At 44.3% G+C, this 27,641-nt stretch overlaps 1 protein-coding gene across 1 annotated transcript; it reads left to right on the top strand.

Annotated features, from left to right (window-relative positions):
* Positions 1–2,287: 2,287 nt before the first annotated feature.
* Positions 2,288–3,860, top strand: OTUD6A (OTU deubiquitinase 6A). The gene has a single exon (XM_019428607.2). The coding sequence runs from the start codon at positions 2,946–2,948 to the stop codon at positions 3,819–3,821; it is 876 nt and encodes a 291-aa protein (XP_019284152.1). The 5' UTR covers positions 2,288–2,945; the 3' UTR covers positions 3,822–3,860.
* The last annotated feature ends 23,781 nt before the right edge of the window (positions 3,861–27,641 follow it).

The raw sequence follows: 27,641 nt of genomic DNA, 5'->3' as shown, positions 1-27,641 counted from the left end.
CAAACAATCGTAAAATTAGTATGGAACTATAAAACACCCTGAGTAGCCATAGCAGTTCTGAAAGTGAAAAACAAAATTGGAGGCATCATGATTCCAGATTTCAAGCTATATCACAAAGCTGTAGTCACAAGACAGTATGGTCCTGGCACAAAAACAGACACATAGATCAATAGAACAGAATAGAAAACCCAGAAATGGACCCTCAAGTATATGGTCAGCTAATCTTTGGCAAAGCAGGAAAGAATATCCAATGGAAAAAAGACAGTATCTTCTTGATAACTGGATGGCGACATGCAAAAGAATGAAACTGGACCACTTTCCTATACCATACATAAAAATAAATTCAAAATGGCTCAAAGACCTAAATGTGAGACAGGAAACCATCAAAATCCTAGAGGATTTTGCAACCTCTTTCACCTCTGTCAGAACACCTTCTTACTGGACACATCGCTGAAGGCAAGGGAAACAAAAGCATGGATGAACTATTGGGACTTTATCCAGATAAAAAGCTTCTACACAGTGAAGGAAACAATCAATAAAACTAAAAGGCAGCCCATGGAATGGGAGAAGATATTTGCAAATGACTTATCTGATAAAGGTTTAGTATCCAAAATCTATAAAGAATTTCTCAAACTTAACACCGAAAAAGAAATAATCCAGTTAAGAAACGAGCAGAAGACATATATAGACACTTTTCCAGATGGCTAACAGACACATGAAAAGATGCTCAACATCACTCATCATCAGGGAAATATAAATCAAAACCACGATGAGATACCACCTCACACCTGTCAGAATGTCTAAAATTAACAATACAAGAAACAACAAGTGTTGGCGAGGATGTGGAGAAACACTCTTACAACTGTTGGTGGGAATTCAACACTCTTACAACACTCTTACACTGTTGGTGGGAATTCAAACTGGTGCAGCCACTCTGGAGAACAGTATGGAGGTTCCTCAAGAAACTAAAAATAGAACTACCCCATGATCCACCAATTGTACTATTATGTATTTACACAGAGGATACAAAAATATGGATTCAAAGGAGTACATTCACCCCAATGTTTATAGCAGCATTACCAACAATAGCCAAAGTATGGAGAGACCCCAAATGTCTATCAACTAATGAATGTATAAAGAAGTTGTGGTACACATATACAATGGAATATTATTCAGCTATCAAAAGGAATGAAATCTTGCTATTTGCAAAGACATGGATGGAGCTAGCAGGTATTACGCTAAGCAAAATAAGTCAGGCAGAGAAAGAAAAATATCATATGAATTCACTCATATGTGGAATTTAAGAAACAAAACTGATGAACATATGGGAAGGCAGATGAAAGAGGAGAAAGGGAAATAAACCACAAAAGACTCTTAACAATAGAGAACACATTGAGGGTTGATGGAGGGAGGTGGGGGTGATAAGCTAGATGGGTGATGGGTATTAAGCAGGGCATGAGTTGTGATGAGCACTGGGTGTTGTATATAAGTGATGAATCACTGAATTCTACTCCTGAAACCAATATTGCACTGTATGTTGGCTAACTAAAATTTAAGTTAAAAAATAAAATAAAATAAAATAAAATAAAATAAAATAAAATAAAATAAAATAAAGCAAAAACTTAGGGGCGCCTGGGTGGCTCAGTTGGTTAACCGTCTGACTTCGGCTCAGGTCATGATCCTACATTTCCTGACCTGAGTCCCGCTTTGAGTGAGCATGAGCCCCACTTCGGGTGAGCCCTGCTTCTCTCTCTCTCTCTTACCCTCTCTCTCTGCTCCTTGCTTACTTGTGGCCTCTCTCTCAAGAAAAAATTAAAAGGTGTGAAATTTAATATACGCAACAACTTGGACAAATACTTTCCTCATTTGTAAAAAGGTGTGGAGGGGGTGGGTCTCGAGGGTCTTCCTGGTTCAGAATTCAAGATACAGGTGACCAGATTGGGGCAGGATGAGAGCATATTTGGAATAGCTTAGGGTTTATATTTATTTTATATTTTATTTTATGTTTTAGAACTTTTAGAGATTCAAAATTATCAGGAGTGCCTCAATGAATGCCAGCTGTTATGTTTCATAGGGGTGCCTGGGTGGCTCAGTCAGTTAAGGGTGGGACTCTTGATTTCCACCCAGGTCATGATCTCAGGGTTGGTGATTTTTGAGCCCCACATGGGGTTCCGTGCTGATGGTGCAGAGCCTACTTGTGATTCTCTCTCTCTCTCTCTCTCTCTGCCCCTTCAGCCCTCTCTCTTTCTCTCTCAAAATAAATAAACATTGGAAAAAAAAAAAAGAATTGTGGCTGTTGCCTTCTACACTGAGATGGGACAGTGTGAATTACTGTGAGACCTAACATGAAAGGAGTCTGTGTTCCCAGGAACATAAGGAAATGTAAAGGTTCACCATTCAAGGGACCTGAAAAAACGAGAAGGCAGCATTGCCATCTGAACACTAGGAGTGATGGGAAGTCCATTGTCAGAGCACATTTGTCTGGTGGGATAGTATTTGTCACGTGATTCAAGCCTGACCAGTGTATAAACTGTGTTCAGGTTTGGAAATGAAGTAGGGAGTCAGAGTCCGTTAACAATTCTACAAGACTAATTGCTGCACGTAGTATTCAAAGGCGAGATTTTTGGCACGGGATTTGGGGCCGTGCTAAAAGCAGAAAAAAACGGTTGCTACGGGGTTTAACGGGGGCGTGTTTAGGGGCTCTCAACAGCCAATCCTAGTGCCAAACGTTCTCAAGGGGGCATGGCCGTGGGGAGACAGTAGCCAATGACAGGGCCATGAATAGGGTGGGGCAACCAGCCGGTGAAGAGAGCCGAGTGCAGCAATTGGGCGAGGCTGAGGACGTGAGGACCCGTAGCGTGCTCCGTCTCTTGAGCTGTTAGTTTTAAGTGTAGCTGGTACTTCAGCTACCACCAAACTTCGAGTCTCAGCTGCCGTTAAACATCATGGAAGATTCTCAGAGAGAGCAAGAGCGGATGATACGACGCCACCTTCGCGAGAAGGAAGAGCTTCAGGCCCGCATCCAGGGCATGAAGAACTCGGTCCCCAAGAGTGACAAGAAGAGAAGAAAGCAGTTGCTCCTAGATGTGGCCCGCCTCGAGGCTGAGATGGAGCAGAAGCACCGGCAGGAAATGGAGAGGTTCCAAGCGAGTTGCCCTGATAACGGCAACCTCGATTCCATCACAGAAGATCTTGCCAAGATGGATCTTGAGAACCGGCCTCCCAGCGTGTCGAGGGCACAGAAAAGGCGCGAAAGAAGGGCGGCCCTCCAGAGAGAGCGCCAGGGGAGCATCGCCGAGGTGGAGATGGAGCATCTGGCCAGCTTCCGCCGTGAAGAGGAGGAGAAGCTTGCCGCCATACTGGGACCCAAGAACCTGGAGATGAAGGACATCCCGGCCGACCGCCACTGCATGTACCGCGCCATCCAAGACCAGCTGGTGTTCTCCGTGACCGTGGAGAGCCTGCGGAACCGCACCGCCCTGTACATGCGCAAGCATGTCGACGACTTTCTGCCCTTCTTCAGCGACCCCGAAACCGGCGACGCCTACAGCCGCGATGACTTCTTGAGCTACTGCGACGACATCGTGCGCAAGTCGTTGTGGGGAAGCCAGCTGGAGCTGAGGGCCCTCTCGCACGTCCTGCAGACCCCCATCGAGGTGATCCAGGCCGAATCGCCCATCATCGTCATTGGGAAGGAGTATACCAAGAAGCCGCTCACCCTCGTCTACTTGCACTACACCTGCAACCTCGGGGAGCACTACAACTCGGTGAGGCCGCTGGAGGCCGGCGCCGTCGGGGGCGCGGCCCCGCGGCTCTTCTAGGCCCCCGCGCCACTGCCGTGGCCACTGGAGCCAGAGCCGAAGCCACCGCCGCACCTCCCCAGTAGGCTCCGGTTTTTTTTGCTTTCGGTTTTCTCGGTTTTTTTCTTGGTTCGTTTCACTCGAATGTCCACCCCCTCTCTCCCTCCCCTCCCCCACCCCCACGCCCGCGCTCTCCTACCTGGCAGTTCTTTCTTCTCTCACCCTTGTGTTGCTTTTGAGGGGTAGGGGGGCGGGGAGGCTCAGCACACGGGTAATATAATATCTGTATTGTTCTACCCAAGGGGAGGGAGTAGGTTTGCTAAAGTTGAACCGCCTCTCGCCCTTAGGGGGCTTCGCCTCCCTTACCAATGAGAATTGTTCGCGTTGCACTTACCTTTGAGATAAAAATAGAAATTTGGTTTGATGCCTTCTTAACTTGGGAAAAAGCAGTGGAGCTCAGGATCTTCAGATTGTCCCATGAATGTATTATATTGGATTACTTAGATAAAGTTGGAGTTTCTGTGATCGAAATGCTTTGTGAATGCCTTTTGCTTACTAGTTCTTTGGGAAAAAATGTATCTTGGTCTATTTTGACGGTTACTTTTTAAAGCCCAGTTGGGCTCTTCTAGAGATGTCTCAAGTTATGGATAAGAGCTCCTCTAGTATTTTGCCTTGTTTTTTTCCATACAAACTTGTGTGGTTCCCAATTAATTTTAGTTATTTAGGTATTTGCTAAATTCTACTTAAAGCGTTTGTTAAACTTAGAAATTAAATGTAAGTGCTAAACATAGAAGTTAAATAATTAAATTTACAAAAATTGGCAGGTTAGATAAGGTTTGCTCTAAGATGCAAAAGATATCAATTTAATTTCCTTTATTAAAGATAGGAAGGGATATGACTTCATTCAAGTAGTTGATCCATTTCATTGTGTCTACACCAAGTATGAGGCAAAAAGAGACATACTGATAAGTAGCTTAACCTACTACAAGGCTGAGATCTGAACCAGTAAGTTTTCTTTAGTCTGTGACATAAAAGGATACAACTTTATTCAAATAGTTGATCCAGTTTGTTGTGTCTACAAGTGGTATAAAGTTTGAAAGATCTGAACTTAGCATGTTTTCCTTAATTCTTAGAGATAGAAAAAATTTTTAGAAGATTTTAAGAAGTAAAAATAGTTGATCCATTTTGTTACATCTACAACTGGCATGAGGCAAAAAAAGTGAGCAAGATAGTTTTGTTGGTATCTTTTGTTGGTTGAGGCTCATTGATATCTTGAATTTGCCAATAGAATAGTATAAGTGAAATGATTTGCAATAAACAACTTACAATGTTGTAAATCTTTAGATCCTGTATTTCAGTGAGTTTACTTAAATTCATTGAAAAAGTTTATTGTACACAGCAAATGTTGTAAAACAAAATATATAAATTCAAAAGAATTTTTTAAATATTATGCAACTTGTTTTAAAAATAAAAGTTTTAAAAATATCTAGTTCTCTATTTTTGTGTAGCTGACTTAGTTTACATAGAGTTTGCATCCCAGGATTTACTTCAGCAGAGGAATCTTTGAGGGTTAGGGAGAGGAGTTGGGAGACAGATGAGAGTTTGGAGAGGAGGCCTGGCCCAAGGTCTTGGTGGCAGCCTGGAGTGGAGTGTTTCCCAGAAAAGGATTTAGGGAGGAGCTTTATCTAGAGGCTGCCCTGATTTGATGTTTCACTCGGTGAAAAACATCATGAAATGGTTTTGTTTAGGGATGTTCTCATTGCTATGCATGAAAAAGAACTCCCACTTCCCAAAACTCACCGATCCAGGGCTACATTGCAGAAGGGAAAGAAGTACCACTGTTTGGGGGGGGGGGTCCCAAAATGCAAATAGGGAAATCTTACCAGATAGCTCACTGTGTAAATGTGCATCAGATAAATTTCAGATGGCCAGCTAGCTGAGGAGAAGAGGGCCCCTGAGAAAACCGGGGATTGGGGTGCATTGTAACAAGAAGGCCTTTTATAAGGGTGAAAATCCTGGCTGTGGAAGGGAGACAAGGCCCAGAAGGGAGGCATAACCTATAAAAGGGTGCCTGGCTGGGAAGGAGGGTGATAATTGGGGAAGGGGTCAGCCTAGGAGGAAGAATGGGACATGGCAGGGGAAAGGGGCAGAGGCTGAGGAAGGGGACTAGCTGGCAAACAAAGCATAGGCCTGGGTAGAGGAGGGAAGCTGCATGGGGTATAGGACACAAGTGGGTGAGCAGGACCTGAGTGGGGATATAGGTAGAGGCTGGTAACGGGCTCCAGAAATGGGAAGGGTGCTCCACTGGGATGAGTTGCATTGGGTAGGGGAAGGGGCTGGCTAGGGTAGGGGACCTTGATGGATAAGGGGACACAGCTGGGGAAGTGTGCCTGGCTGCAGGAGGATTCCACTTCCCTAGTGGTCCAGGCTGTCAGCAGGAGCATAGGCTAGTGAAGGGCTTCTGGTAGAAGAAGGTGGCCCAGCTGAGGTGGGTTATACAGGGAGGGGAAGGGAAGCTGGCTGGGAACTAGGTCACATTCTGGGTAAGGGATCAGGGTAGGGAGTGAGAATAGGACTGGAAAGGAGGCTGGGTGGGGAAGGACACACTGGAAGGAGGAATAGACTGGTGAAGGGACTGCCCATTGGGGCAAGAGGCCTGGTTGGAAGGGCACACTGGATGATAAAGGGGTCCATGGCTGTTGGATGGGGAAATGGCTGGGCCAGGCTGCCTATCCAAGGGAGAGACACTTGCCTGGGAAAGGGGTCTGGAAGGAAAAGGGGCCTTCTTGGGGAAAGAGGCATTGACTAGGAAACAGGGTCTGATTGGGGGAGGACTGAACAGAGAAAGAAACCTGGGTGGTGAAGGAGCCACCAGGCTTAGAAAGTTGCACAATGCTGGAGAAAGGGACCAGGCTGGAAGGGGGACCCAGCTTGAGAAGGGGGGTGGCTGGGAAAAGGGACCTGCCCCAGAAGGGGGTAGAGGCAGCAGAGGGGGTCCTTGCTGGGAAATTGGGCCTAGATGGGGAAGAGAGCTTAGATAGTAAGGGACACAGGCTGGAGAAGGGCCATATGGTGTGGAAGAGGTCCTGGAAGGAGAAGGGAGGCTGGCTGGTACTGGGGAAATGTCTGGGGAGCACTAGCTGGGAAAGGTGGCCTGGGAATAGGGGCTTAGGTGTCCAAATGATGCCAGGCCAGGAATGCATGTTTATCTGGAGAGTAGACCCGGCAGAGCAAGGAGGAATATCTTGGGGAAAAGGGAACAGGCAGGGGAAAGGGACAGGAGTGGGCAAGGGAACCTGCCTTTGGACTGGGGCACATGGTGGGGAAGTAGTCTGGCCAGGAAGGGGCTAAGGGGGAGGGGCTGTCAAGGGAAAGAGACCTAGTTGAGTTGGGGGGCAAAGGATAATAAAAGAGTTCTTGACTGTTAAAGGAGGGAAAGCCTGGGGAATGACACCCAGCCAGGGAAAGAAATCTGGCTGGGAAAGTAGGCATAAGCTGGGGAGTAGGACATCAGCTGGGGAAGGGACCTAGATGTGGAATGTGCCTGTCTTGTAAAGGGAACATAGGCATGATAGGGTGGCACAAGCTGAGGAGAGGAGACTGGTTGGAATAGGGAGCACTGGGGGGGGTGGTGAAAATACCCTGGCAGGGAAGGGTGGCCTGACTGGGGAGGGGCTCTGGCAGGGGAATAGAACCTGGGGGAGATCTCCCTGGGGAGGTACAGACAGGCTAAGAAAGGAAGCTGGTGGTGGGAGAGGTTTGAATGCTGAGAACCACATAAACTGGGCAAGAAATAGTAGGCAAGTTAGTGGACCTAGCTAGAAGAGGGGACCTAGCAGGTGGAGGAGCCTGCCAGGGAAGGGATTCTGCCTTCTAATGAAGGCATGTGCCCTCACGGAGGTCATGACTGAGGGAGGGCACATGGTTGAGAAAAGGAACCTAGCTGAGGAGGGGGGGCACAGGATAGGGATGAGAAGAGGTCTGGCCAAGGAGGAAGAATAAGCTAGAAAAGGGACTTGGCTGAGGAAGGGGGCCTTACTGGAGAAGAGGCTTGTCTGGGAAGATGAGCATAGACTGAGGAAGAGGATGTGGGTCCTTCAGTGAAGAGACCCTGGCTGGAGGGGAGGAGTCTGGCTGGGAAAGAGCTCCTATCTGGAGAAGGAGACTTGGCTCAGCATGGGGGCACCTGCTGGTGAAAGGGTCTTGGCAGGGAAAGGTCACATAGCTGGGGAGGGACTTGAAAGGTGATTCAGAGCTTCAAGAGGAGGATGTTTGGCTGGGGAATGAGGAACGGGCTCTGAAAGGCCAGTGAAGGGGCAGCTCCTTGGGACAGTGATCCAGCTGAAGAGGGAAAAGCTGGGCACAGACTAAGGAGGAATAACTAGCTGAGCCATGGGTCCCAGGGAGGGTTGCTGCAGATGGGGATACTGGCTGGGAACGTGGCTCAGTTGCAGAGGGGGTGGGTGTGGGTGGGTGTAGGTAGGTATAGGGGAAGCCTGCCTAGCAGGGAAAGGGAGCCCACCTGGGGACCTGGCCATGGCTGGGGAAGGGGCCTTAGTTGGGGAGGAAGGCATAAGTAGATGAAGAGAGCCAGGGAGGAAGGCATAAGTAGATGAAGAGAGCCTGACCAAGTGAGGGGACCTGGCTGAGAAAAAGAAGGCATGGCTGGGTTCTACACTGTAGGTAGGTTAAGGGCTTCTGATGGGGGAGGGGTAATCTGCTGGGGCAGGCTGCATAACATGGGGAAGGAGGACTACCTAGAAAAGGGGGCCTAGCTCTAAAGGGGTATTGATGGGACAAACAGGGTTAGGGAATTGGACCTGGGTGAGGAACGGGGAATAGGCTGGTGACGAGGACCATGGGCTTGGCTGATATATGGTATAAATTAATATAGGGTAAAAAAAAGGATTCCTGGCTCTTGAAGGAGGAAGGGCTAGGGAGTGGGACCTGGCTAGGGGAGGAGATACTTGCTAGGGAAAGGATACTGGAGAGTTCTCTATGCATAAAGTAGGGGGTTACTGGATGGGATGGGGATGGGTTGAGGTGAAAGGGTACGCTGGCTGAGCAATGCAGCACAGGCTGGGCAAGGGCCCTGTCTGGAAAGCAGGCACTCCTGGATGATGTGGGCCTTGCTGGGAGTGGGGAGGGAGGGCTGGTGCTGCCCAAAGAATTTTGTGGCAGAAGGTACTAAATAAAGACAGCCGAGTCCCATTTTACAAGCTATCCCTGAATAGAGAAATAACTGTTCCTATCTTGGGAACCCTTAAAATCTCACACGGCCTGTAGAGGAGGAGGGGAGTTTTCCCAGGCCAGATCCTAAACAGGCCCACAGAGCACAAACCAAGAGAGAGTCTTCATTGTGGGATCTGCTAGGACATGAGGCATGTACGGTCTGTTCCATTTGTGTGACCACAATCACTGAAGACACTGTTCTGGGCAATTTCGTGTGCAAAAGCCATGAGCATTGTTCCCAAGGGGATCCAATTCCAGAAGCAACTTTCATTCATTTACTATTTTTCATTTGCTCTCTGTCATGCCCTCCCCTTCTTGCCATAGCAGCCAAATATAAGGTGCATGTACTTATCTGGGTTTGAAGCTCAGCTCATCTACCTACTTCCTAGCCTTGTGACTTGGATCAGTCACCTAATCTTTCTGGGCCTCAGTTTCCTCATCCATAATATGGGAAAATTAAAACCTGTATTAGAAATTATCTCTGGGGATGTGCATTAAATGAAAATCCACGCGAAGTGCCCAATAAATGTTAGCTGCTGTTAGTATCCTTATCTAAGAGCCTTGATTTAGTCTATGGCAACTTTGGGGGCCCCTTGGCCTCTTCCCACATCTCACAGTGGAAGCAAAGCTTCTGCCAGGGCTACCTGCCCCAGCTGTTGCAGCCAGAGCTTCCTGGGCTGTAGTGTGAAAGCAGAAACCACTGGAGCTTACACCAAGGGCCCTCCTGGGGACAGGATGGCCTACATGCAGGGACTCCCCCCCCCCACCAGTCAGTATCTTCTTTCTAGACTTTTCCTACACAAACACATAGATACACATTAAAAAAAAATTGGTATCATTCATTATATTCAAGGTACTTTTTCCTCCCTACTTAACAATATATTATAAGCATTTCCCTGTGTCCTTAAACAGTCTTCAATATGATGGTTTTAGTGCCTGCATTCTGGCCTATGAATGTGCCATAATTTATCCTATTCTTTTGTTGGACATTTAGATTGCTTTCAATTTCTCACTACTATAAATATGCCACTGTAATATCCTTGTAGCTGAATTTTCGTCTATATTTCTCATTATTTCCTTTTGGTAGGGTTTCTACAAGTGATCTAGGTCAAAAGGAGTCTTTTCATGCATACTGGTAAATTGTCCTCTGGAAAGGTTGCACCAATTTATACTCTTGGGGTATGAGAGTGTTATTTTCCCATATAGTTGCCAACACTGAAAATGATCATCTTTGCTAATTTGTTAGATGAAAAATGTGATGTTAGTTGACCCTCTGTTGACTACTAGTGAGGGGAAATATTTCTCTGAGTGTTTATTAGCATGTTCATTTCATTCATGCAAGGGCAAATAAGTCTTATTTTATTGCCTATTCCTGAACTTTGCTTAATTTTCTATTTGTCTTTTTCTTATGGAGTTTTAACAGGTCTTTCCAGTTGTCATTTGGATATTTATAAAATTTTTTTCTCGTACTTTATTAGCCTTTCAGTTTTGTTTCTGACTTTTTGCATATGCTGAGTTTAAAATTGTAATGGAGTGGGGCGTCTGGGTGGCTCAGTCAGTTGAGCGTCTGACTCTTGATTTCAGTTCAGGTCGTGATCTCACAGTTCATGGGTTCGAGCCTCACATCGGGCTCCATGCTGGCAGTATGGAGCCTGCTTGGGATTCTCTCTCTCCCTCTCTCTCTGCCCCTCCCCTGCTCTCTCTCTCTCTCTCTCTCAAAATAAATGAATAAACTTAAAAAAATAATTTAAAAAATGGTAATGGAGTCTATCAACCTTATGGTTTCTTTTTTTGGTATCATGCTTAGAAAGTTCCCCATCTTCAGTTTGAATCAATATTCTTTTCTTTTCTTCAGATTTTTATGCTTTCTCTTATTTTTTAAGTTGATCTATTTATTTTGAGGGCGGGGGAGAGAACAAGTAGGGGAGGGGCAGAGAAAGAGGAAGAGAGAGAATTCCAGGTAGGCTTTACACTGGCAGTGTCCCAATGCGGAGCTCAATCTCACAAACCATGAGAATATGACCTGTGCTCAGATCAGGAGTCGAATGCTTAATTGCCTGAGCCAACAAGACACCCCTATGCTTTCTCTTAATATTTAACAAACCAAACTCATCTGTAAATTAGTTGGGTGTAAGATAAGGATGTACATTGATTTTCCCCAATTATAGTAATTAACCATTTATTGAATAATCCACCATTTCACCCCTGATTTGAAGTACAACCTTCCACATATTACATTCTTATAGTACGAGGGTAAATCTTTTCAGTCAGTCACACAGAACAGCTGCATTCCAGTGACCTCAGTCTACAACTGCCAGCTGTCTATTCATCCATTCATTCCATATTTACTGACAAGAATAAACAATAGAAGTGATAAACAATAGATAAAGAGAGATAAAAGATCCAGTCCCAGCCCTCACCATCTAGTGGAGATGGCACACAGGAAAACAGACAGAAATCAACTGAAAGCAGCCTGTCCAGTGCTGTGATGGAAGGAGGCACAGAGGAATGACATCTCATCGCACCTGGGGCCTCAGGGAGGCTTAGGAGGAGTTTCCAGAGAACAAGGCCAGAGAGGGGAGGTGGGAGTGAAAGAACACCGTGTCTCCCTATTCAGTGGAGCTGAGGGGTGGATGTGAGAGATGAGATAGTTGTAGGAAGAGTCTGGAGGAGACAGGCCTAGTGGCCTGGTCTTACTAAATAAACATGAGTTTTACTCACAATATTATAAATTAATGAGATACCACTTTCATCCGATTAGCAAAGAAATAAGGTTTGACAATATGTTGATGGGGAAATGCATAAACAGGCACCCTCAAACACTGTGGATGGTGTGCAAACAGGTACAGTCTCTATGGAGGACAATTTGGCAATAACTACCAAATTTAAAGCACATAAACCACCCTCAGTTGTATTTTTATGGATATAAATACACAGTTTCACTTGTGCATGACTAAAGTATATATTAAAAATGATAATACTTGTTGCTTTTGAGAAGGGGAACCAGGTGCTGGGGGAAAAGAATGGGTGGCAGCTTTTCACCATATAATCTCGTGAACGTCTGATATTTTGAACTATATGAATTAATAAATAAATCTAAACCTAACTCACTAAATAAAATGCACATAGCTTTGACCTAGAAGTCTATATCCAGGGATATATACTACAGATATATACATATTACAAGACATTATATTTCAAGGATGTTCACTACAGCATTGTTTGTCAAAGCAAAAATCTAGATACAACCTAAATATCTTTGGTAAAGACTAGTTGAATAATTTTTGAATCTTCCATATGAATTGTTTCATGTTGGGAGTGGGGTAAAAATGGGTGGGTGGAAGGAGAAATATGGTGAGCTCTTACTTTTAAACTATATACTTTTATAGGGTTGAATTTATTTATTGTGGTTACATATACATTTGTGGTTATATATAATATATATACTTTTATAAATATAAAATATTTAGATTTATATTAAATTTATATTTATAAAATTTTATAGATATAAAAATGTATATAAATATACACTTATATAAGTGTATAACTTTTATGAGATATATATTTATATTTTAGATATATAGTTTTATGATATATATATCATACCAACATTCTACTTTCAGTCTCTCAGTCTTACTACTCTGGGTACCTCATATAAATGGAATCATACAATATTTGTCCTTTTGTGACTGGTTTATTTCACAGAGCATAATATCCTCAACTTTCACCCACATTGTAGCATAAGAATTTCCTTCTTTTTTTAAAAAAATTTTTTTAATGTTTATTTATTCTTGAGACAGAGACAGAGCATGAACAGGGGAGGGGCAGAAAGAGGCGGAGACACAGAATCTGAAACAGGCTCCAGGTTCTAAGCTGTCAGCACAGAGCCCAACGCGGGGCTCAAACCCACAAACTGTGAGATCATGACCTGAGCCGAAGTCAGACGCTTAACCGACTGAGCCACCCAGGTGCCCCAAATTTCCTTCCTTTTTAAAGCTGAATATTCCATTATGTGTATATATCACATTTCATCTATCCATAATATTGTTGAATTTTTACATAGAAAATTGTGTCTAAAAATTGAAAAAATAATTTTAAAAAGCTAAGACAGTTTTCTTATCTTCTTGCTCTGGAATATTTTAAGTAGCATAGGAGTGATCTGTTCCTTGAAAGTTTGAAATAACCCATTCACTCTTGAAACTGGGTCTGGGCCTTTTTGAAAGTGAGAGTCTTTGGCAGTCAGGTACAGTCCTGGGAAGAAAAGGTATGCAATATGAAAACAATCACAATTTATCTAAACTAGATAGGGACAAAGATGGAAGAACAAAAAATCAGGAGGTAAAGAGTACATGTGACAAGTTTATTTCTCAGAGGGTAAATCAAGGATACCATTTCACTTTCGAAGTTGAACAATTGGGAATGATAGGCTTAAGCATGGTGCTTAACATCATAAAAATAACCACCAGTACAACTAAAACAAAACATGCCTATGTTCCCATTTAGAAGATTTTTTAATAAAACGAAAAAGAAAGAAAAGAAAACCTAGCCCTTGGAACAACAAATAGAAAACAAAGGAGATGGAAAAAAACAGTTTACTGGCCTTTTGTCATGGGGTGAGGGTGGGGAGTTATAGAGGAGTAGGGTAGCTTATGCATTTTTCTCCTGGTGTCTTGTTTTTACTTTGGTTTCAGTTATTTTGCATATGAAAATACAGAGGTTGTTCTAGGCCTCCATGGCCTATACCTACTTTCAGAAAGATGTCTTCTTATCTGTTTTTGGCTCCTTTTTTAAAAGTTTATTTATTTATTTTGAGAGAGAGAGAGAGCAGATGTGTATGCACGTGCCTGTGGGAGAGGGGCAGAGAGAGAGGGAGAGAGAGAATCCCCAGCAGGTTCTGTGCTGTCAGTGCAGAGCCCGACGTGGGGCTCTATCTCATGAACTGTAAGATCATGACCTGTGCCAAAATCAAGAGTTGGTGCTTAACCAGCTGAGCCACCCAGGTGCCCCATCTTTTTGGTTCCTTTTTATTTCAGTGGGTATTCCCTAGGGCAATTATACAAATACACATTTACTCAACCATCACACCTGAACTCCAGTTTGAATGGGAAATGTGCCCCCTAGATATGTTTATTACTTCTCAATTACTTTTGCCAAAACCATTTTAAACACCGACCTAAGGCCTTCTCTGGGCCCTTCCAGCTCTCTCCATGTCTTTTTCGGTCTGTCTTTGTGCCTGTCTCTCTCATTCCTTTTCATACACCCGCATACACAGAAATCTCTGAACATGGTGTGTGACCTCACAACACTACAAGGCAGAAGCCAGTTTGAGTTTGGCATAAGAAAGAATGTGCTAATAATCAGAGGTATTTGACAATATAAAGAACCATCTCACAAGGCAGTGAGGTTGTGTTATTGGAGGTGTGTAAGCCCAGGCTGGATAACCACCACCTCAAAGAGGTTTTCAGGTAATTCAAGTGTCTCATGGGCACTTAGAAGCTTTCCACCTCACCTGAGAAATTAGAAAATGAAAAAGGGTCGTTTTTTTGTTGCTGTTGTTGTTTGTTTGTTTTTGCTTGGTGGTGGGGTATGAACCAGAAGGGAAGCACAGAAAGCCCCAGGGCATGGCAAGTCTGAGCTGGGAGCTAAGGGAGCCCTAAAGGAGGTTTGATAGGCCTCTTTTAACCAGTTGAGCCCTCCTTCTAGAACCACGCAAATGTTATTCCCTCTCCCAGGCCCTGATCAGTCTTGAGGAGTTTAGGAACACACCAGTATTGTTGAGCTGTAGGAGTAGCCAGAACTGCATTGTTGACTCTGGCCCTTGTTCGTAAATACAAAACCGTTGCTTCAGCCCACTTGGAGCGTTGCTCCAGACACTTGTTCTAATGAATAGCCTAGAATGACTGGGACACATTCTCAAGTGTGTAAATAATGCTTCTGGAAATATTTGAGGGGGCTTGAAAACAACGTGTTCTCTTAAGTATCCTATTCAGTTCAACTAAATGTACTGAGTATCTCCAATAGCAGGCACAGCTGGCTGAGTAGGGCCCCAGAAGTCCAAGCGAGGAGCCCCAAAGACTGCGTTCCTGCTCTCTAAGGTAGCCTTAGGGCCTCAGAGGTGAAACCCACACAAATCCAAGCGACTGCCTACCAAAGGTCCACCAATAGGTGTTGTGGTCCCGTAAGAAGATGAGGAAACGAAGTGGGAATGCTCTGGGCCAGCTTGGGACTGATTGGAGCCAGGTGGAAGAGGGAATTGGGAGCCTTGAAAGGTCAGCTCAGATTTAGGTGGGCAGCCCTAAAGGGAAGGGCGCTTCAGGCTGAGAGGACCGCATTAGGCAAACCCACAGAAGTGGCAGTGCATGAGACATGAGTAGAGAACAGTTGTTCACATCTCCTCATCTGTATTCCCCCATTCCTGCAAAAGTTCCCACCTTCCTTTTGGGCTTTCATCCCTCTGTCACCTACTTGGTGTGAAAAAGGGTTCATCACCAGGGCCCGCTCCCTTCTGGCCCACCAATCAAAGCACTGCTTCTTCCTGGACAATGGCTGGCTCAAGCTAAATCTGTGGCTTGGTTTGTCCAATCAGAGTGAAGCCCAGAATTTGGTGAGCACATGTGCTTTGTTGCTGTTTCAAACCTGTGAGAAACTGGGGCCCAGCCATCTTGCAACCGTTGGGTGGGGCGGGCAGTCTAGGATTGCAGTTACAGGGCGGCCTCTGGTGATGCCACCAAGGGAAATCACCAAATTGAATTAGTTCTTAGGAAGAGGCTAGCAAGGCCTATGGAATTGGAGGTGAGTTCTAAGTTCTTGAAGAATCTCAATCATAATTTTGTTTGAAAGACAGTAGGATGGAAACGAGCAGCAACAACAGTTTCCCCTTGTTCATGTAGCCACTTGAGCTGGGTTTCTCTGCTACCTCGAAACCAAGAAGGGAATACTCAGGGTATTCTAGTTCATGGGGAGTGCCCTCTCTAAGTAGTTTGTGGGAACTGTGGGGTCTGTGGCAGTTAGTTTGTCCATTCCTGGGAATGCAAGCATGACTGCGGGGGATGGGCAGCTTGGTTCTGGAAGTATCTAGTTTCTGATCCTGAGGACCAGCTTCTGTTGCAGATTCATGAGCTGTGTTCCTATAGGGCCCAGACTCAGCGACCAGCTGAGCAAGTCTGCAACTTGCTCCACCCTTTGAGGAAAAAAATCTTCCCTACTGAGGAGTTAGAATGTTGCTGTAGAGGCGATAAAATCTGTTAAAAGTGTTTTTCAGAAGGAATGACACATCAAAGCTATGCTTTAGGGATAAGGGATCTGATGGCATTTGGGGGAAAGAATGGATTGCGAGGAGAGAGATTGGAGGCAAGAAGGTGATTTGAGAGGCTCTTTTTAAACCCATGACAGAGGACACTGACCTGACCTGGGGCTGTGGCAGCAAGGAGAGAAGAGGGGACCAGTGATGGACACTGGGAGTAGAATTAACATTTGTTTTGTGTGGAGAGTAAGGAGAAAGGCAGGATCAGAGGTGATTCCCTGCTTTTGGCTGGAGTAATTCAGGAAATGGTTCACTGAGATTGGTCCTTAAACATCCCTTAAACTGCAGGGGTACCCAGGGTGCCTTTGTTGGTTTCTTGGTTAAGCGCCTGACTCTTGATTTCGGCTCAAGTTGTGATCTCAGGGTTGGTGGGATTGAGCCCTGGGTCAGGCTCTGTGCTGGCAGCATGGAGCCTGCTTGGGATTCTCTCTCTCCCTTTCTCTCTGCCCTTCCCCCGCTCAAGTGAGGGCCTGCACACTCTCTCTCACTCTCTCTCTCTCAAAAATAAGTAAACCTAAAAAATTTTTTAATACTTTAAACCTGCCAATGAAGTAGAGTATCCCCAGTTTCATGTATACCACCTTTGTACCTTAAAGCTTTTTGTACCTTCCAGCCAAACTAAAAGGAGGCATATGTAAGAATGAGTGAACACAGACTATCTTAGAATGGATACACAAGAAACTCCAAGGAGACAAACTCAGTGCTGAGAATAGGGTGTGAATACATTGCTTATTCAAAATGTAGTTTCAAATTTTAAATATATAATTAAAATTATATAAAGTCAGTCGCAAGGCAAGCATATGTCAGCAGTCACCCAGCTGTAATTCTCAACAGTACTGTCACCAAACTCAGAATTATTCAGTTGATAATAATAAGACAGGAACTTCAGCAGGATAATGGAGGGAGGGCTCTGGCACTTTCTGCAGATGTAATATGCTCTGCATCTTTTTCCCCATAATATTCCAGTGGATAAACTGTTTGATCAGAGTTCACATTCTCTCTTTGTCATACGTACATCCCACCCCTTTCAAGAAAGCACCAGTTCTCAGAGATAATAAAGTCTAATTCAACATTTTAAAAGCAAATAATTTTTTTCTGAATTCAGATCCACAACGGATTTTGAGTTTTAAATAGTTTGCAAAGCAGTTTCTGTTTCTTTCTTCTGCTTCTGCTACCCTAGACCTGAGGCCAACTACAATGCCCTGTCTAAAAGCAGATTCATTAAACCCTGGTTTAGACACAAACTGCACCAGAAGTTTTGAAATTTAAGAACTTTTTGTTTGCTTTATTATTTTGTTTTTGTTTTTTCTTTACTTTGAGTCAGGTCAAGTTCTTTTAGCCTTGATGTGTCCCCCTCACTCATCTTTAAAAATGAAAGGAAAGTCCTCAGAGACCAAAGCAGAAAGGGTGATAGGCAGATTGGAATCAGGAGCAGCTCTCATAGTTCCATTTGCATAGAATAAGCCTGGCAAGAATAGACAACAAATATTACCAGAGGTTTTCTCCCAGTGGAATTAGAGGTGAATTGAGTTTCTCCAGATTATTACCAGTGAGCATATTTCACATTATTTCACATTGTATTTCGGTAAAAACAAGTCAACGTAAAAATTCCTAGATACCGTGACTCATTAAAAGGATTTTGTAGTATTTTTTTCTTCAAACAAAATACCTTTATTTAAATAAGAAAAAAAAGACATTTTAATTTCAAATGCTTTCTTTTTTTTTAAATGAAAAAATAATCAGCTATGATATTTTTCAGTGAGTAAAAATTTCCCCGAACAGGCTTGCTATAAAATTTAAATTTTAAACATTTCAGTGTTGTAGTATGCTAACTCTATAATAGCTAACATGATTAAAAGTGAAAATGTTCCTGGGACACCTGGGTGGCTCAGTCAGTTGAGCATCTGACTTTGGCTCAGGTCATGATCTCGTGGTTTGTGGGTTCGAGCCTCACATTGGGCCCTATACTGATAGCTCAACACCTGTAGCTTGCTTCAGATTCTGTGTCTCCCTCTCTCTTTGCCCCCCTCCCCCTGCTCATGCCATGTCTCTCTTTCTCTCAAAAATAAATAAAACATTTAAAAAAATTGTTAAGTGAAAATCTTCCTTAAGACACTACATCATTATAATGAATAGTTTAAAATTTTTTAATTCAATGTTTTCCTACAAATAGCTTTATGTTTTCAGAACTTAATAGAAAAATGAGGCTACAAAGTAATTTGTAAAATAATATCATACAAGCAAATAGGTAATTTACGATAAAATTCATTGTCCTTCTAAATTTTTAGGTGTTACATAAAAACCATAATAGGTTAAAAAGTAAATTTTTACAAAAGGTGGCTTCTACAGGTAGTGATACTGCTCTATTTATTGATCTGAGCCCATAACAGGTATATTCTTTTGGAAAAACTCATAGAGTTGTGTCCTTATGAAATGGGCACTTTTCTGTATGTGTGTTATTCTTCAATAAATAGTATTAAAAACAAAACAGAGGGGTAAGTCAAACAGAATTGAAAGTCACAGAATTTCAGGAGGAGGATTGAGACTTGGTTGATAGATATTGTGGATAATAATAATAAAATAGGGGCACCTGGGTGGCTCAGGTGGTTAAGTGTCCAACTTCCACTCAGGTCATGATCTCACAGTTCGTGGGTTTGAGCCCCACATTGGGCTCTGTGCTGACAGCTCAGAGCCTGGAGCCTGCTTTAGATTCTGTGTCTCCCTCTCTTTCTGCCCCTCCCCTGTTTGCAGTCTGTCTCTCTCTCTTTCAAAAATAAACATAAAAATAAAAAATAATAATAATAAAATAATAGCTACCATGTATATGACAAATAATTACAATAAACACTTAACCATGTGCTCTAAGCACTTTACATATATTAATAAACGTAATCCTCTCTAATCATGAGGTACGTACTATTATAATCCTCATTCACAGATAAAGAGACTGATGTAGAGAGTGGCTTAGTAAGTTGTCCAAGGAGGTTATAAACTACTCTTTCAAGAAATTTATGCTAAATGAAAAGACAGAACAGTAATTCACGCAGAAAGGATGTTTGGGTTTTTTGTTGTTGCAGGCAGTGTTGAGCGCATTTATGATTTAGGAGAGAAGCGAGAGAGAACAGGAAAGAGAGCAAAAATGCTTGATTCTCACCCAGGAGGCCAGCAGAGGGTGGATCAAGAACCCATATACATACACTTTTGTCCAAGGGAAAGGTGCCTTCTAAGAGCTGAAGAAAGGAGAGGTCTGTGCAGTGGAGAGTTGAGAGATCCCACATCAGCTAAAAGACATGGTAAGGACCTTTGCTGAGCCATAGGGAGGCCAGGAGTGGATAAAGAAAGCTGAAGAAAATTTGAAGTGAGGATTACTCAGTGTTTATGATAGCTAAAATGATGGTAATTGCTCATTTCTGGATCCCACCCCAGGCCTACTGAATCAGACTCTGGAGGTAGAGCCCCAGTGCCTGTGTGTGTGTGTGTGTGTGTGTGTGTGTGTGTGTGTGTGTGTGTTTTAACAAACTCTAAAGGCAGTTCTGATGACCCCTGAGTGTGAGAAACATATTGGTTTATGAGACCCACAGGCCTCAGAAGATCAAGGGAAGATGGGTCCAACCTGTGAGATAGAGCATGAAGGGATAGTTTTCCTCAGGAATTGGAAGTTTTAAATAAACTCTCCAAGTGATTCTGACATAGGTGGTCTGTGGATACAGTGAGGAAACTTGTCTCAAAGGTGACAGTGGCTAAGCATGTGGGCTTTGGAGCTAGAGTCTGAATACTACTATTTATTTCCCATGCTACCTTTGGCAAGTTAGTTAACCCCTCTGTGCCTCAATTTCCTCATCTGGAAAATGGGGCTAATGGTACCTTCATTGCGTTGTTGTGATGATTAAATAAATTAATGCATGTAAAGTGCTTGAAACATAATAAACACTCAATACTCAATAAATATTAGCTCTTAGTATTGCTCTGGTTATTATTCACCATAGTTGGAGGGCCGAAGGTGACTGACAGTGTAACCTATGAAAAGTAGGTTAGGCAATGGAATGTTTGAGCAGATTCGTGAAAATCACCCAGAGAGTGGAAAAGACAGTCCTGTGACCAGAAAAGAGCTCACAAGGCAAACGGGACATGGCAAAGTGAGGGCTGTACCCACTTACTGGGTTCCCTGGCTGGCAGAGATAGCCACCGACAAGGTGCACCAGAGCTACCCCCTACAAAGTTAGTGATGGAAAACAAAGTGGGGTTGGTGAGAGTGGTGGGGAGGTGGAGATAAAACTACTGCTCTGTCTTCCCCAAGGAACCAGTACTGCATCAAGGGCTAACTGCTTAAAACCTGCCTTGTTTTCCCTCTGATGGGAAGCCCACATTCTAAAAATGTTCCCCGTGAACAGAAGTCCTTTATTACTTTTCTGTCGAGAGGCCTGCCCTTAGATTCTACACTGAGCCTCTTGATCAGGTACTTGGAGCTCTGTCTCCAGCTGTGGGTTCAGGCTGTTGCTTAGCCTCTTGTCTCTCTTTATGCACCTTTTGCACTCAATCGTGCTTCCCTCCCCACCTACCCCCCGGGCACAGACTGGCTGGGGAGAGAGCTGGAACTCAGGTCCCATGAGAAACAGTTGAAAGAGCTGAGGCTGTTTATCTTAGAGAGGACTGAAGGCAGTGTGGTTTCTGTACCTTCGAAAGGCTGTCACAAGACAGCAAGAGCAGATGGGGTGGGGTGGGGGGCCTGAGGGGCAGAACTAGGACCCATAAATGGATAGAAACCATGGGGAAGCATATTTCACCCCAACACAAGGAATTAACTTTTTCACAGAACTAACTGATCAACCATGAATCAGAATAGATACCTTGTGAGGTAATGAGCTCCTCGTCACTGGAGGAGTGCAAGCTGTGATTGGGTGACAACTTTATAGCAGACAACAGTTAAGTGGATGGTTGAACTTTATGGCTAAAACCCTTGTCCTGTGTTTGTTTTCAGCAGCCTGGTTTCATTTCTATAACCCTTGGCTTTCTTAGTCCTGCTTTAGTATCTGGTAGCCAGGTCATATTTAATATACTAGGGAGTGGATATTGGGGAGCACTCTAAGTATCCCATAGGACCCAGGAATTGATTGGCTCCATGTGTGTCTCTCCCTTTTAGCTATCATCACCTCCCTTTCCAGACTGCCTACAACATCGGATACATTTCTCTGGCTCTCTGTTTTCTTGCGGTCCCTGAAACAAACTCATAGGCCTTTTAGGATTTAGAATATAGAGTCACTGATGGGAGGTGACAAAACACGAAACAAGTAATCCAGAGGCCCAAGAACTCTGCCCAGGTTCCCATGGCCATTGTCCATGGTCTATTAAACAAGTGCTTCTCAAATTTCAATGTGAATTGAATCACCTGAGGATCTTGTTAAACTGCAGATTCTGATTCAGGAGCCTGAGATTCTGCATTTAAACAAGCTTCCAGGTGCTACTGATGTTGCTGGTCCACAGATCAAAATCCTTATACAAATATCAGGGTTGTTGCTATGTTTGCAGTTATCACATTGTTCCATGGCAGAGTTGTAATAAGGGTTGCAAACTCAAATGCTTGTCAGGATCAATATAAATGGGTGAGGGAAGCCACTAACATAGTGAATTCCGAGCTGTTTGGGTTGAGACCCAACCTAACAGCAAATACAGAGGGTAGACACCAGCAGCCACCAGTCTGGGAGCTCTATGAGTCTACATCCACACTGTGTGTATGTGTATATGTATTTAATTCTTTGTGAGAAGCCCCTCATCTTGATCTCAATTTGGCAGAGGCCCTAGGGGTTCTGAGAAGAGAATAAAAGGATAAACCATTTGCTCTTCAGGTGCCTCTGGACTCCTGGAACCTAGACATCCCCCCTCATTTGTCCAAGTGAAGGTTTCTTGGGCACTTTCCTCAAATTTCTCTCATTGAAACAAAGGACTCATTTATCTTCATTCAACACAATTAGCAATGGGTATCTCTATTTCAAACTCCCCCCTCCCCTGTACGCACATGTTAAACAGAAGGTTTGCTGTGGTCAATTTTGGCCAGTAGACTACGGAACAGACCCCAGGTCAGAGGGGTAAGAAGTGAATTAGGTTTGGGCTCTGAGCCACAGGAGAATCCTGCACATTAGTTCTCCCTCCAGAAAAGGGGGAAATATGAAAAGATAGTGGTTGTAATGATGTGGACACTTGGTGATGGGAAAACATATTTTGCCAAGAGACTGTGTCCTAATTCTAGAAATCCAGTCCCAAGCCCAGTACTCTGTCTCTAGGTTTGGGGAGAGAAACTCATTTGAGAAGGGAAAAGATGGTTTCTCAAGCTGTCACTCAAGTCGGATCAAAGGATCACTGTGAACATTTGCCTTTGCTCTGATTTTTGTGACAACTTTGACTCTTCTTTAAACAAGCTTGTGATCTCTTTGGAAGAGATCTTAGAGTATGGCTTTTAGTCCAGTGTACCACTGTCACCTCCCACTCAGCAACGCCCCAATGTCTTCTCTGTTCCTTAGGTGGCTTTTTTGAGTTGGCATTTATTTTCCCAAGTGATCTTTCTCCCACTGACAAGAATTTTACCTGCCAGGGAAGCACTGTTCTTGGGCTCAGTTCATGGGTATGGGTCAGTCTTCAATAAGCACAAGCCCTTTATTTCAGGGTCCACTATTTACTGTCAGAATCAGGTGCTAGAAGTCACAATGCTAAGTGAAAGCACTGTTCTTCCACAAGAAACACATCCAGTAAGAAAAACGACAGTAAGGAAAAAAGCCCAGGTATATAATCACTGATAGGAAAGCCTACCTCAACTCCCTTGGGACCCTTGGGAAGTGGCATTAGAGAGTAAAACCCAGCTCACTCTACAGAAGAGATAGGATGTTGTGCTGTATTTTCTCAAACCTCTTTCATAATAAAAGCACAAATACCTCCCCAAAAATTGTGCTAACTTTTAAAAGTGGGCAGTCCAACATTGCGCACAACCTGGGCACAGAGCCAGATGAGCCAGGAGTGGGAAACAACAAGGATCCCAAGGAGTGGAAAGGACTCCAAGAACTCACTGTCTCCTCTGAGGGAAGGAGGAGCTGCTGGCAAGTCTCCAGAGCATTATCCCTTTCACACTATGCTCTGGACACGTGGAGGGAGTCTCACCCCCCCCCCCCAGGGACATCAAATGATATCTTTACAAGCCTTTGTCTTGGCACCCTCCCTGGCAGATTGCACGTCTGTGCTAGATCAAGCCTGATTAGAATTTGACGAGCCAAGTTCTCTGGCAGCTGGTCCTTCACAGGTGTGATGAGAATGGTGATGGCACCTCCAGCTGGGCTTGAAGTTAGGCCCCAGGATGGACAGCTAACAGGACCTAGTGAGGTCTGCTCCCAGATAAACTTCTGCTTGGTAGGAACATCACAGCTGTCACAGGGGCTGTCGAACTGCAGGAAAAGCTTGCTCTGAGAATCAATCCCATCAGGTTGGAGTTCCAACTCCCCCACTTCCTTTTCTTTATTTTCAGAGAGAGAGAGAGAGAGAGACAGTGCGAACAAGGGAGAGGCAGAGAGAGGGAGAGAGAGAAGCCGAAGCAGGCTCTGCACTGTCAGCACAGAGCCCGACATGGGACTCAATCTCACAAACCGTGAGATCATGACCTGAGCCAAAGTCAGGAGTCAGACACTTAACCGACTGAGCCACTTGGGCGCCTCTCAACATCCCCACTTTCTAGTCCTGTGACCTTGGGCAAGTTACTTCACTACTCTGTGCCTCAGTTTCCCTACCCACAAAAACAAAGAGGTACTTACCTCTTAAGTGCACTGTGAGGATTTAATGAGGTATTTGTAAAGATAATTGACACAGAGCACGTGCTTAGTAAGTGTTCCTTCCTTTCCCGTGGCTTGGCAGAATATGTTTACTAGGGTAAGTTGAGATACACAAAGGCCAGCCTTATCCCCTGGAGTGGTGCCAGCTTGGAGGCTTTTAGGTGCTATGCCTAGGAAAGAAAAACAAGGTTAGAAAAAGGTTAGGTAAAGCTGCTCTCCACCCACCTGCCAGCTTGACAGTGTACTGTCCATCAGATACGTAGCTGATGTTCCTGAGCGATGGGCTTGCTTAGGCAGGGGATCATGTCTCTACACCAGGCTCACTGCAGTCTGGTCTTCTTGTGACTAAAAGCAGTTATTTGCAACACAGTTTTTCTATGCGAAGCTAATCAGTCTGTGAAGTACTTTGAACTTCGCTCCCTTCTACGTTGAGCCCTTACAAATTCCCATCCCCTACCCTTCTTTCTCCTGGGTAACTTCTCCTCCTACTAGCCTCGACCTTAATTATTAATTCTGCAGGGAAGTCTTCCAGACTAGTAAACTAGGCCAAGTACATGTACTTTGCCTGAACACTTTACACACCTGCAAATAATGAAATGATTGTGCATTTGTGTATCAAGGCTGTAATCCCCACTGCACTGGAAGCTCCTGAGAGAGGGACAAAGCTCCATAACCCCAGCACCTGGCACAGTGCCTGGCACATGGTACGTGCTCAAATATTTGGTGACTGACTAGACGATCCCTGCAGTCCTCTCAGCCTTAGGAGTCTAGGATCACCCAGGTGGGCTGTTCCTCTATAACCACCAATGGCATGGGCACAGCTGACCAGCCAGAGTCTAGTCTGAAAAGGGTTTGGGACACCCTGAAATGTGACACCTCTTTTTTTCTCTCCTTTCCTCTCCTCTCTCTTAATCTTGAGCAGCCATGTAGCCTCCACCACAGTGAAGAGAGAGAATTAGCCTGCAATCCCAGCAGCTCTTTTGGGTTCTGACAAAGAAGAACAAACCAGGATGAACATAGCGCCAGATCTGGGTGTTTCAGATCCCAGAACAAGGTCTTAAATCCTGGGTGACAAAGACTAACTGCCTCAGCCTGGCATACAGTCTGAGGCTGGCAGATGTGTAAGAGAGGCCTAGATCAGGGAGTCACGATAACTCAGACTCTGACTGCCAGCAGAAATGCGGTTTCTGTAGTCAGAGGTCAAGAAGCTTCCCTCCTGCTGAGTGCTGGAGAAGAGTCCCCGAATGAACGAATGAACGGGAAGTGCAAAGAGAGAGTCAGCCCTGAAGGAACCATCCATCAGAGGCTCAGATTGCAACTGCTCTTCTGTGCGTTGGCTTAAAAATCAAATTCCATTCTAGACAAATTTCCTTATTGCATGCAAGCTGCTCTAATTTCAAGAATGTCAAATATGCGGCCAAATGCAATTACATTTTAAGCACAGCACTCACTTGAAATATAGCACAAATTTCTAAACCAATTTTAATCACATTACAGAGAGGGCAGACATGCTCAGCAATCTGAAATTCCACCTTATCTAGAGAGCCTTTCCTGATTAGTTAGAAGAGAGGCCAATTTGCTGGCTCTTCCCTGCCTGTTCACACTCTGCTGTCAGGTATTCATTTATCCTTATTCTCGTACATAATGTAGATGTGTTTGTCGATTATTCATTCTGCCTCGCTTACCTGTTCGCTCAGTTTATCACATGTCTTTTATGCCTGAAAAGTGCTTTGGCTGTTTTCTTTCTGGGACCCCTTTGTGAGCATAGGCCTGGCCTTGGATTCCTCTCATGCAGGGCTCATCCCCACCCCACTCCTGTCCAGGTGCTTAATATGGGTCCTTTGAGAATGAAAGCTCAGGGAGCCATAGGCCAAGCCACTTGATTGTAGGGACAATATGTGGCAGGGAGTCCAAGCTCTCCCGGACTTCAGGCACAAGGGATATTTTTGTCTGGTCAGTGGGTCTACGTGCCACAGTTTCACTCTGGTCTGGAAAACTGGCGTACTTTTTGCAGGCCAGCATCACCAGAGATGCCTGCATGTATATTCTTGCCTTGGGGTGGCTGGAGAAAGGACTGTCTGACTGTTCCCTGTGATGCCCAGTCTATTGACCAAGACCTGAGGGAACTGCATTTAGGAGGCAGCTGATAGGAGGGAGACAAGAATGTGTCTAGTTATAGGGTCTGGCCTTTGGAGTTTTTCTGGTTGGAAAATCTAGGAGCCTGATTACGTTTTCCCAAGAGGCTTCAGGGACATCATTTGGGCGGGAAAGGGTTCCAGGTTCCACACATAGACAGCCTGAATCCCATGCTCACTTGCCCTTGGTGACTTAGGTGTCTCTCTCTCCCTTTCTCTCCCTCTCACTCGTTTGCTCTTTTTGTCTCTGACTATATATGTGTCTCAGTCTCCCTCTCCACTGTCTACATTTCTTTCTTTGCTCTTTCTCTGTGTGTGTGTGTGTGTGTGTGTGTGTGTGTGCATGTGTGTGTATGTGTGTCTTTCCCCTCTCTGGCTCTCTCTGTTTCTGTATGTGTACATGTGTCTCTTTTTGTTTCTCTCTGCGGCTTTCTGTCTGTCTCTCTTCTGTCTCCCTCTCTTCCACCCCCACTCACTACTCCTCTTTCACTCACTCATCACTGCTTACTCCACATGCCCAGACACAGAAACCCATTTTGTCCCTTTGACAAACATACATTTAAAAAGGTAATTAGAAATGAAGGGAAAGGAAGTGGCTCAAAGCACAGATGTCTGCTTGAGTCAGGATGCTCAACCAAGCCCCTTGACTCTTCCTTTGGTGTGTGTTGAGGTCACAGGGCTCCAACCCCCCAAGGAACTATTGTCCTCCCAGAAACTGGTTCACTGGGATATCCATGAGATGGATGACAACTTGCTGGGGCCTGTAGCATCAGATGGAGGAGCTGGGGGATGAATGAAGGTGGACTCCATGGAGTAGATTAATGACTTTTAAGGTCTATCCCCAATGTGAGATTCTAGGATTCTGAGATTTTACACTTGTGATTTACTTGACCCTGAAATGACTAGACGGGGGTCAGTTCTAGGCTTCGTACATTAAGTATTACAAACTAGAATACGTTCAAAGGAGAGTGAGTAGAATGGAACAAGGACTAGAGACCACATCACTGTCTCACAGCCAACATAAAATTAAATGCCTCTGTGTGCCAGACACTGGACAAAGCATTGGCCATATGGAGATTAATAAGGCACAATCTTTTGACTTCAAAGAGTGATCAAATCTAGACATACAAGTTTAATGATAATAACCCACATTTACTGAGTGCTTACAAATGTGCCACATACTGGTCTAAGTTTTTTCCATGTGTTATCTGGTTTAGTCCCCCTTTTACAGATGAGGAAACTGACACACAGGTTACATTTGGTGACACTTCAGCACCATAAGGATTGATTGAAAGAGCTAGGGCTGCCTAGCCTGGAGGAGAGAGGATTCAAGGGAACGTGGGTCTTTTGCTTCAGACTTCCA

This window comes from Panthera pardus, unplaced genomic scaffold, assembly GCF_024362965.1.
Source record: "Panthera pardus isolate Hobbes unplaced genomic scaffold, ASM2436296v1 HiC_scaffold_27, whole genome shotgun sequence".
Lineage (NCBI taxonomy): Eukaryota > Metazoa > Chordata > Mammalia > Carnivora > Felidae > Panthera > Panthera pardus.
The sequence above is the reverse complement of the archived record's forward strand: the minus strand, read 5'-3'. Positions and strand labels throughout refer to the sequence as shown.

Excerpts from the sequence above, each read along its gene's own strand:
- OTUD6A (XM_019428607.2), top strand. The coding sequence starts at position 2,946 with ATGGAAGATTCTCAGAGAGAGCAAGAGCGGATGATACGACGCCACCTT.